The sequence below is a fragment of the Abramis brama genome (genome assembly GCF_963993115.1).
Source record: "Abramis brama genome assembly, chromosome: 16".
Classification (NCBI taxonomy): Eukaryota; Metazoa; Chordata; class Actinopteri; order Cypriniformes; family Leuciscidae; genus Abramis; species Abramis brama.
In genome coordinates, this window is record NC_139978.1 from 31,780,645 (window position 1) to 31,793,119 (window position 12,475).

At 37.7% G+C, this 12,475-nt stretch overlaps 1 protein-coding gene across 1 annotated transcript in view; it reads left to right on the top strand.

The window, feature by feature from the left end:
• Positions 1 to 9,287, top strand: part of plxna3 (plexin A3) — a 158,384-nt gene extending 149,097 nt beyond the window's left edge. The window contains exons 25-32 of the mRNA XM_084138594.1: positions 2,071 to 2,230; positions 3,359 to 3,462; positions 3,579 to 3,675; positions 4,157 to 4,347; positions 5,420 to 5,589; positions 5,821 to 6,033; positions 6,288 to 6,438; positions 7,562 to 9,287. Of these exons, the coding sequence (XP_083994720.1) occupies positions 2,071 to 2,230; positions 3,359 to 3,462; positions 3,579 to 3,675; positions 4,157 to 4,347; positions 5,420 to 5,589; positions 5,821 to 6,033; positions 6,288 to 6,438; positions 7,562 to 7,657 (1,182 nt within the window). The 3' untranslated portion in view covers positions 7,658 to 9,287. The remainder of the gene's footprint in view (positions 1 to 2,070; positions 2,231 to 3,358; positions 3,463 to 3,578; positions 3,676 to 4,156; positions 4,348 to 5,419; positions 5,590 to 5,820; positions 6,034 to 6,287; positions 6,439 to 7,561) is intronic.
• The last annotated feature ends 3,188 nt before the right edge of the window (positions 9,288 to 12,475 follow it).

The window sequence follows — 12,475 nt, forward strand, 5'->3', positions numbered from 1 at the left end:
AAAGTTGTTTTAAAAAAATGATTTATGCATAAGATTACATTTCTATAGAATATTTCATTGGCATTTGAGGTCTTAAGTCTGTTTTGTCTCAGATGGGACTAAAGGGCCAATGGGACACTGATTAAAACTAGGATCTAAATCATTACCGGTTACATTTAAATAAAAAAAAGATAATGGATCTTGCATTGATCTTGCAAATGCAGACAGAACACCATCATAAAGTATGGAATATAAGCATATATATGGAATATAAGCAATATAAGCATAAAAATGCTGGAATATTGCAGTATGAGATTTTATAAAATTTTGTATGTTCTTTGTGCCAAAATTGGTATTGGCTAAGTATTAGCAATACAAAATTGGCTAAGTATTAGCAATACTAAGGTAAGTATTAATATTAATAGATATGATTTCTAGCTAAAAACATCTGAAGAGGTAAAACATTGTGTTTTGATACAGTATTACTCTTCCTTTAACCATTAACGGCTCAGCTGGGTGATGAAGTGTGGATGTGTGAACGTGCTAAAGGACACTAAAGTCACCTTTACACACTCTCTCATCTTCACACACACAGCCAGAGACGAGAACTGATCTTCATGTTAAGCTTTCGTAAAACCCTCATTTCCTCCAAGCTCCTTTTTTTCAACCCAATCCGGTTTCTAAACCAGCGTCGGGTGTCCTAAATATAGCTGGGCTCCGTCTCTGGGAGAATTCCGTAATTTACTGTGTAATTGGGTTTTAATCACAAACCTCTCGCGTGTGAGCCGCGGCTGGAGGGAGGAATTGCCGTGAGCTAATGATCAGCGAGTAGCCGTGATTACGGATGCTCAGTCGCGCACCAGTGCCAGCTGCATTGTTTTAATCACACGATTTACGCTGGCCATGCGCACAAAAGGTCTTCTCATTCATTTATATGGACTGTTGTCACGGTGTGAACGGAGATATATCAAAGCATAGGCTTCATAATAAACGCTCGGCTCTTTAATGCAACTCAACTGCTATTTATAAAGCTGTTATTTGTATGTGTTACTCGCTTGGTAAGTGCTGAGGGCTGTTATTTTATGAATCTCGTTTCGCTTATGCTACTGGCTGCATAAATGAGCTGATGCACACATTCCACAGCTTGTCTTATTTTTATTTCTTCTTTTACTAATGCTATATGGCTGCATGAAAGTTTCATAGCTTTATTAAGGTTTTACCATAGTAATTATGGTACAAAAATGAAATGCATTCATACACTAAAAGAAGTAGCAAAAGCACCATGGTGTTACCATGTTTTATTAGGACATTGTGCTATGGTTATCCCATGGTTTGCTTTTTTATGATTAATTTCGTGATTTCTGAGCGTTTAGATATAAGCTAGAAACAGTATGTCAAATTTTGTGCATTTTAACGTATTTGTTCATTTATTTATTTGCACAGCATTGGTTGAGTACATTGTTGCTGTTTTGGTCAGGTTGCTTAAAACAAACAGATTAATATTTTGACATTGTTTACACTTTTCATGGAAATCAACCTATAAAGTTGTGTCTGCATGCATATTAAATGGATGGGAGAAAGTATTTTAATATCAAAAAGATTACACATTTCAGCTTGAAGTATCTTTTACCTTCAGAAATGCCATATGAATCCTTGTTTGTGGCCGGATCAATCACTTCTAGCCGTTTGTTTTTATCGATCTGTGACTGTTTTATCAAAACCCGCGCGTTTCACATATTCTGAATAGCGCTTTGCAGGCGGATAAATATTTCACCATTGACATAACAGTTAAAGTTGAGATGGCTATTATGATAAATCAGGCTGAAGCATGAAACAGGATCTCGATCAATCTTTTGATAGGCTGGCAGAGCCGGGCCAGAGCGAGCTCCAGTCTCCCACTGTGTTTAATAAAATGCGTCTTGACCTTTCTGCACCCTCATAAGTCCATGTGTATGTTAGAGTGTGCGGTCTGCATATTAGATTTTAATGGAGACTTGTTTTTGTGTTTTTGCTGGTCATCTTGTCAATCAATATTGTCGTGTTTTCTTTTGTTGTTAAATATTGTTCTGTATCTGTGTGTTGCTCTCTCAGACGCTCATGTGTATTCCTCCGGAGGGAGAGGCCGGTACAGAAATCCCTGTTAAGGTGCTAAACTGTGACACGATCACTCAGGTGAAGGACAAGCTGTTAGATGCTGTGTACAAGGGCATCCCGTACTCTCAGCGCCCGCAGGCCGACGACATGGACCTGGGTAATAACTGAGGATTATTAGGCTCATATAGATCATGTAATGTTAATTCTATCTATCTATCTATCTATCTATCTATCTATCTATCGTTCAACTGATCTATCTATTGTTCTATCTATATATCGTTTTATCTATTGTTCAATGAATCTATCTATCGTTTTATCTATCTATCATGCGATCAATCTGTCGTTCTGTCTATCTATCGTTCTGTCTGTCTATATATATATCATTCTATTCATCTGTCTGCCTGCCCTATCTATCTATCGTTCAATCGATCTATCGTTCAATCTATCTATCTGTCTGTCTGTCCCTATCTATCGTTCAATCGATCTATCTATCTATTGTTCTATCTATCATTTTATCTATCGTTCAATCATTCTATCTATCGTTCAATCAATCTATCGTTCAATCTATCTATCTCTATCGTTCAATCAATCTATCTATCGTTCAATCTATCTATCTCTATCGTTCAATCTATCTCTATCATTCAATCTATCTATCTATCTCTATCGTTCAATCTATCTATCTATATGTTGTTCTGTCTATCTATCTATTGTTATATCTATCTATCATTTTATCTATCGTTCAATGAATCTATCGTTCTATCTATCATTCTGTCTATCTATCTATCATTCTATCCATCTGTCTGCCTGCCCTATCTATCTATCGTTCAATCTATCTGTCTGTCCCTATCTATCTATCGTTCAGTCGATCTATCTATTGTTCTATCTATTGATCCATCTATCTGTCTTTCTATCATTTTATCTATCGTTCAGTCGTCCTATCTATCGTTCAATCAATCTATCTATCGTTCAATCTATTGTTCAGTCTATATCTCTATCGTTCAATCGATCTATCTATTGTTCTGTCTGTCTATCTATCTATCATTCTATCTGTCTATCTATCATCCTATCTATCAATCAATCTATCTATCGTTCAATCTATCTACCTCTATCGTTCAATCGATCTATCTATCTATTGTTATGTCTATCTCTCTATCGTTCAATCTATCTATCATTCTATCTGTCTGTCTATCTATCTATCTATCGCATGTTGACTAGCAAACGTTTTACCTTCGACACTTCAGAAACATCATCATCCCAGACTAATGCGTTCATTGTCCTCCTACAGAATGGCGACAGGGTCGACTGACTAGAATCATCCTCCAGGATGAAGACGTCACCACAAAGATCGAGAGCGACTGGAAGAGACTGAACACACTGGCACACTACCAGGTTGAACAACATTTCCTGGCAGCTGCTCCGTTATGTTATGCAAATTTACCGATGCTTGTCACGTGCTGTACAAAAAATGGAGATGCTTTTTTTATAGTTCTCCTTTTCCATCTTAGGTGACAGATGGGTCTTTGGTGGCGTTGGTTCAGAAGCAAGTATCCGCTTACAACATCGCCAACTCCTTCACGTTCACTCGCTCTCTCAGTCGATACGGTAAGCCACACACTCGGATCGCTTTACGCCACATGATCCTCGGCTTTAGCCATGTTTGTTTAATATATCACGGATTATTTCAGCCTTTTGTGTAGCGCCACATGCAGCATGTTTGACTCAAATGGGAATTTAAGATCTTTTCACCGACCATTCTTGGCTGAAGTCAGTTTGTTTGAGCTCTTCAGTGAAAAAAAATTTGTGAGCTGCCTAGCTAAACAGCAGGTTTGGATACCTTAGACATGCTCTCAATGTGTAGGCTACTGTAAGAGGATCCATTTCAGCCATAATGATGTTTATGTAGACATCTACCCTTCTAGACAGTAAATGTTGATTCGGCTCGCTAGGTTTTGAGAGACAGCCATTAAAAAGATGAATATTATGTTTCAGAGACAATGAGTTTAGATGTACTGGCTAAGATATGTAAAAGCAATGCATTAAGAAGTGCATTTGCTAATTTGGATTCAATGGCGTTGTGGTGTAGAGAGCCTCCTGAGGACGTCTAGCAGTCCAGACAGCCTGCGTTCCAGGGCTCCCATGATCACCCCTGACCAGGAGACGGGCACCAAACTCTGGCACCTGGTGAAGAACCACGAGCACGCAGACCAGCGGGAGGGAGACCGCGGGAGCAAGATGGTGTCTGAGATTTACCTCACACGCTTACTGGCTACCAAGGTACGTGAACACCATCCTGTATACACAGGAAACGGAGGTATTATTAAAACAAAAGAAACAAATCAAGGCTGTTACAGTGTTTTACCAGGGTTATATCAGCCAGAAATGAAGATTCTGCCGTTATTTACTCAGCCTGGCGTCAATGCCGTCAGAAGTTTGGGCTCTGTAAGATTTTCTTTATTTTTACTCAGCAAGAACTCATTAAATTGATCAAAAATGACAGTAAAGACTTTTACATTGTTACAAAATATTCTATTTTAAATAAATGCTGTTCTTTTTAACCTTTATTTTCATCAAATTATAAATGAAGAACAACTATTTTAGACTAAAAATAATAATACATGTTTCTTGAGCAGCAAATCAGCATATTAAAATGATTTCTGAAGGATCATGTGACACTGAAGACTGGTGTAATGATGTTGAAAATTCAGCTTTGCATCACAGGAATAAATTACATGCTTAAATATATTTATATGTAAAACAGTTGTTTTAAATTGTGACAATGTTTCAGTGTTTTTGCTGTATTTTCGATCATATAAGTGCAGTCTTGGTTGGCAGAAGAGACTTATCTTACTGACCCCAAACCAACAAGATGCAGGTCTTGTTTGCGAACCGAATTGTATGTCTTTGTGTGCGAACAGATCAAATTTAAGTTAGATTTGATTGGTTCGCTCACAAAGACAGACATGGTCAATATGAATGTGTCGTTGTATGACTTCAGCTACATAGTGATTGTTCAAAAATGAGAAATTTTGTATTACACGGAATAAATTAAACGCGTATAGCTTTGGGACAAGAAGTGTGTACCAAAGTAAATAATGCATTTTTAAACAATTTTGTAGTGAACTATTTGCACAACATGAAACGGATTGCTTTTAAAAAGTTGGAGCAATCCATTTAATAAGAATCATTTGGTATCCATAACACTGAAGTTTCAAAACACATCAATTAAAACCTCACGAATAGTGTTTTATTCAATAAAATGTATATAATAGTGCCTACAAATTACTGATATATCTCAGCAGAGATTTTATTGAAACATGTTGTAAACTCTTGTGTGTGGTGTTTTTAGGGCACACTGCAGAAGTTTGTGGACGATCTGTTTGAGACTGTATTCAGTACGGCCCATCGCGGCAGCGCTCTCCCGCTGGCCATCAAATACATGTTTGATTTCCTGGACGAGCAGGCGGACAAGAGACAGATCACCGACCCGGACGTACGGCACACCTGGAAGAGCAACTGGTGAGATCCTGAGCACTTCCGGTCTTTGACCTCATTTTCCAAAGCATCTGTTTCGATTGTTTGCCGGGTCGCCAGTTCAGTTCCATTTGTTTAGTGAATGCTCTCGGAGCAATTGGAAAATAATGTATTTGTGTGTGCGATTCAAGACAGACCACAATCACTAAAAAGCTTTTTGGATGTAATCAGATTTTATTGTATCTCTCTCTGTCTCTCTCTATCTTTCTATCCCAGCCTTCCTCTGCGGTTTTGGGTCAATGTGATAAAAAACCCTCAGTTTGTCTTTGACATCCACAAGAACAGTATTACAGACGCCTGTCTGTCAGTGGTGGCTCAGACCTTCATGGACTCCTGCTCGACGTCTGAGCATCGCCTGGGCAAAGACTCTCCGTCAAACAAGCTCCTCTATGCTAAAGACATTCCCAACTACAAGAGCTGGGTGGAGAGGTACGGACACATGCCTCAGGATACCACACACTATATCTGACTGATCAAAACCTGCAAGGATACTGACACTCCACTTTTAACAATAGTAATTGTAATTCTGTACTTGCCCTAGTAGGCCCAACTGATTAGATGCTGCCTAAATTAATCAGTTTGATTTTCATTTTCCCCAGTAGATTAACTGCAAACTGTTAATTTACAATTCAAAGCAGATCATTTTAAACCAGGGTATTTATGTGTGTGTGTGTGTTTTCAAGATATTACAGAGACATCAGCAAGATGCCAAGTATCAGCGATCAGGACATGGACGCCTATCTGGTAGAGCAGTCTCGTCTCCATGGCAACGAGTTCAACACACTGAGCGCGCTCAGTGAACTGTACTTCTACATCAACAAGTACAAGGAAGAGGTGAGACATGGGACATTTATTTTCACCCCGTCCTAAGCAGTACACATTTACACAAAATACTAGCATTCAAGAGTCAAGTGTTTGGAGGGGTTTAAAGTATATATGGGTTTTTCAGTGTCATCTCTGCTAAACTAAGTATTAAGTAAAGCAACACCATCCAATGTAATATTCTTACAATAGGTATAATTACTAAATATTATAATTTCTATATATATATCTATATAAATGTTATGTTTAAAAAAATCACGATTAATCGATTTGACAGCACAAATATATTTACACACATACATATACTGTGTGTGTATATATATATATTTGTGCTGTCAAATCGATTTTTTTATCATAAATTTTTGTTTATATAATTGTGTGTGTATATATATATATATATATATATATATATATATATATATATGTGTATATATGTATATATGTATATGTGTGTTTGTATATATATATGTGTATGTATGTATGTATGTGTATATATATGTATATATATGTGTGTATATATATATATATATATATATATATATATATATATATATATATATATATATGTATGTATATATATATATGTATGTATATATATATGTATCTATATATATATATATGTATGTATGTATATATATATGTATGTATATATATATATGTATGTATATATATATATATATATATATATATATATATATATATATATATATGTGTATGTATATATATATATATAAATGCAATTATATAAACGCTATAGACATTTTTGGTTTTGTAAAGAAATTCATATCATTAATTACCAGGCACTTATATCTTCAGAGCTAATTTTAGGGATTTATGCAAAGTTTGTAAGATCTTGAAAACCATAAATCCTGGTAGTGGTCATGCAAATTGGCCTAACAGTAGTTTGAAGATGCACATGAGATTTGAATTGATATGCAAATGTTGTTTCTGTATTCGTGGTTTGATCTTGATGAATGTGCGGTGTCGTATATGATGAGGTCATTTATCATTGTCATTAAGAGCTCCAGTGAGCGTCCACAAACTCTCGCGCTCAAAACGATGTTGAATATTGAATTATTGCATGAATTCGGCCTTCATTTAATGGCCTGTCCCTCTCTTCCTCTCTCTCTTGCAGATTTTGACAGCGCTGGACAGAGACGGTTACTGTCGCAAACACAAGCTACGACACAAACTGGAACAAGCCATTAACCTGATGTCTGGCAGCAGCTGAGGTTCGGTGACGGATCGGACGGGACGGGAGGGGAAGTGTTCAGGGGGTTTAGGGGAGGGTTGAGACTGAATTTATGGAGTCCGGCGGACCGGCCCGTGTACGATCGCGCACGGCTTGTGCTAGCAGAAAGTGAGGCTAAAACACTGGACAATCAACTCTAAAGGAACCACAGCACAGCATACGAAGCCCAATATTTTCCTGGACCCAGAACCTGTACGCCCAAACGCCCGCACTCCCTAATGACCGGACCGAACGCCGCTCATATCGGCCTGCCTAACAAACTATTCAACACGGACTACTGTGGATCAGATACATTCCAATGAGGAAAGGTGCACGTGCTGTTGCCTTGGAAGCTAATTTGCCAAGATAGTGCCATTGAAGAAAATATCCGACTTTCTGGGAGAGAAACGAAGCATCGTGTTTTAGTAGGGTAATCAGAAAACAATTCTTCATATCGACCTCCGAGAGATGCCTCAAGAGCAATCGTTCGCAGGGGTGATGAGCTCCATTAACAGAAATGAAGATATTTATATCAGAATGAATCAATAATGGAGACCAAATATTTGGGGAGAACTGCATTATGGGTAGTGTTGAGGCTGGGCAGAATGGGAGGAACCTTCTCCTCCTCGTCTCGAAAATGCCATAGACCTATAAAAGCGCCTTTTCTCTCGTTTTCTTTCTTTTTTGTGATTATGGGGCCAAATGGACCTCTACTTGTCAAGAGGTATGGATCAGCATCTTTTGAAGCTTGCCTTTTTGTTGCGTCCGGATATGACTCCCCGAAACCCTCGCCAAAATGTACTCCGGGATGCGGGAGACATTTTTGCGCCCTTTGCTTTTTTGTACACCGCTGTGTTACTGTGAGGTTTGGAGTGTTTACTCTGATTCTGTGGTTCTTCTCGTAGACTGCGTTGGCGAGGGCTGAGTTTTGTCCCTTGATGACAGGCATCTTTAATGTAGTAGATCCATCTAGAGCAATAACTCTCAGATTTACCTGCAAGCCATGAGTTTAAGTTCCCTGTGTGTTCAGATTCACTGTCCTGACTCGAAATTTTCAATGTTAGCAGATGCAACTTATCGCTCCTTTTCATTTCCCTGTTGTTGTTCTGTCCAAATGGCAGCCAAAATGTGTTCACAATGCCAAGCACAACGAAGGGACGACTGTTCTACTCCGCCGTTTCAGCAGGCCAATGCAATTTTTGACGTAGAGTGACAGTAGAAGTCCGCAGCTAGACAAATCTCGTCCGCACCACTCTTCAGTCGTCCCCCGTAAAAACCTCATCGTGAACCACGATAAGGTTCCTGCTTGATCGATTATAAAGATTGTGTCAATTCTGTCTGTATACACAAACAACAAGGCCTTAAGTCATTTCCGCTTCTCTTTATCGGACTTTCATTATCTCCGTGACGGCGGCGGCGGCGGCGCCCTCTGCTGCCACGGAGGTGAACTTCAAACCGCTATATTCCAGGTACTCGAATTGTGATACGTACGTGAAGTATTCTCAGCTGTTTTCTATTCCTTGCTATATGTGGTTCTGAGTTCTGCCCTGTCTAGTGGCGAATCGATTGTGTTTTTGTGTTGAGGAAAATCACCAACTGAGAATGTACAGCATAACTGGGCATATCTTGCAAAAAAAAAAAAAAAAACTTTGCCTCATTATACATGTTCCAGTTTTAAACTCAAAATACCTTCAGTCGATCACAGCCAGGACTACAGGGAGAACTATTTGCTTCATCTTAAAAATGTAAAAAAAACTAATTCACCAAGGTCAGTTCGAGCAAACAAACGCCCACCGTAACATGTGATCATTAAAACAGTAGGGAAATCCATCGGGGCCTTATTAGTTAAGTTTGTTGATTTTGAATGTAGATATTCAATAACCATCAAAAGTGATCACGTACCTTTAAGTGCATCATACGTCAATTGATTTTGCTGATGACTACTAGTCGTTTAGTACCTCATCCTGCAGGGTTTTAAAACTTGGCCATTTCAACAAACAAAATGCATCTGGATATTTTAAACTTAAAGTTTCATTGAATGTAATTAAACCTGCCTTCAAATTCAGCACGTGGATTTGGATGGGGATAATGAGAATCTCGGTTCGTTTAGAGATGGCATCATCAAAAGCCAAATTTTTGTTGTTGGAATTGTGAAGGCAGGATGTTTTGAAATAAATGTGGGCCTCATTAACATATGAAAAAGTTGCAGGATGATAATTAAGCAGAATCTTTTTGAACATTGGTTTGTTTTTTTGTTGGGGGAATGGGGTCAGCTCATGAATCTGGTTCCGTTCTGGCATTTCAACCTCTTGCAACACGAAACATCAGGAAATATTGCCTGTTTGCCAAAGCTGCGTCGTCAGCAATGCAGGTGCGAAACCAATATCCGACGTCTGGACAAACCACTTTGAGAAATGAAACGCAATCATAAATCTAAATCTAAATTAAAAAAAAAAGCTGAAAAATAAACCTCAGTGGTTGAATTTTTTTTTGATTTAGCACCTCTTGGTTGAAACCACGCCGTCAGGTTTACATCTGATTTTTCTATACTGTGAGTAAAGCCAAACGTACTGTGGGGGAAGTGGACTTAGCTTGGTCGCGTACATACTGCCTGCAAGATAACTCTGACTATCGTTAAGTGCAACTGCCCACCGGGGTGTTTTTAGCTGCACTGGTGAAGACAGAGCTAACACTAACTACGCCTCGGCCGATAGCCATATATCAGAAATCGCCCGTTTCCTTTCGTACAGCAGAACTCAGAGCCAAATGAGGCGCTTTGCAGTTTGTTTTCGTGGTGTGGTGAAACGGCATACTTTTAAAAGCACCTGTAACTTGTGAGGAACGGAGCGGAGTGAGTGGAAAAATAACTGTGGTGTTTTTTCAGTAGATACAGTAGAAGAAAAAAAATGTCTGTTTTAGATCCATAACTACATTTCAGTCAATGTTCTAGTTATAAAAGAAGAAGAAAAAAAAACTTTTTGTCTCAGATAAATTAATTCTAATTTATTTGTCGGTTTGTCTCTTTATCCCAAATGTTTTAATCAATTTTATTGTAACAGACTTGTTTACAGTTTCAGAAATATATGGAGTTTATTAACGTGTCTGGAGAGCTTTGTGACTGACTGGTTGATTGGATGACTGGTTAATGGGCAACTGCTATGCCTAGTCCTTAATTCTATATAAATATATAAATATATTTTGTATAATTATTGGACTGAAATGTTTGTTTTTTTTAATTTTGTTTAAATTATTGTTTTAAATCCATTTTTAATGCGTTAAGTTGTTTGAGGGAGTCGTGAGAATGAGTCTAAAACGCTGGCTGCAATGAAGTGTTTTGTATATATTTGCACCTTTTTTTTTACTCTGTGCGAGGTTTTTGAAAGATTGGATTCTAACTTAATGTTCAAAGGACAAGCATGGTGGTTTTTTTTGTTTTTTTGTTTTTTGCTAATTAAAAAATATGTGGATGATGCTGTATATTTCTTGAATGTTTTTTTTTTTTTTTTGTTCAATTGTTTTTGTATATATAATCATCTGCAAGGACTATTTTGTCTCAAGAGCTTGATGTTTTCATTCAAATAAAGACAAGTGTCTCAGTGAAACTTACGCAATCACTCCTGAACTCGGGCAACCTTACACTCTTTCTAAATGTGTACAGTGCAAGAACGCTGAAACAAATATGACTAATACTTTTTGAAACACTTTGTAATTAGATGGGCAATAATGTTAGATGGCACCCGATTGAGTTTCGTGATCACCTGCAGGCATGTGCATATCAGAACAGAGGAATATAGATGGAAAACAGCATATTTCAGTACGATGTATCCTAATCGGACGCAACATGAGTTTCCAGTGAAAGCAAAATTGCTGCATGATGCAGTAAAATCACAGCCAATCAGAACGTATTCATAAGAACATATTTATGTAGGCCTCTTTATATTTGAGGAAATCATGATACACTACTATTCAAAAGTTTGGAGCAAGTAATTCAAAAAAAAATCAGTTCTTTTGCTGTTCAAAGAATCCTGAAAAAAACAATTGCATCATGGTTTCCACAAAAATATTAAGCAGCACAACTGTTTTCAACACTAATAATAACCAGAAATGTTTCCTGAGCAGCAAATCAGCATATTAGAATGATTTCTGAAGGATCATGTGACACTGAAGACTGGAGAAAAAGTAGCAGACAGCAAGTTTGACCGACTATGACGTAATTGGTATCATTGTTCTCTGTATGACTTATGGAATCTATCAAGACTAGTTTCATTACAATAGGCAAAACTAATCAAATATGTTCACATTTTTTGAAACTTTTTGAGTACCTTTAGGGCATGGTGCCAAAGACATACAGAGTTTCGTAGCGATACGCAAATGTGTTTGAAAAATTTTATGACCAAATTCAATATGCCGACGCACAAAATGTCGAACGTGGGAAAATTTTATATTGTTCGACTTGGTATGCCGCACTGAGAGTCCAATCTTGTGATTTTTGACCAAACTTTGATGCAAAACATATTCTATTTTTCATATTTCCTGGCTAGTCGTGGTGCTGACGAAACTGCACACATACCCTCAGGTTGTGCTTGTGATGACATGTACCAACTTTTGTCTGATGTGTTAAAGCGTTGCAGAGATATTGCCTCACCTACAATTTGGCGTGCTCTTCGTAGAATTTGAAGTTATTTCACAACGGTTTTGACTGGAAAATTCTAAATGGTGGAAAATCTACAAATTAGAGGGAAACATTTATTGTTTCTAGGCCTTGCGGTTGAAAAATTATAAGCTTAAACATACAACTTTGGACAATTGGTGGCGAAA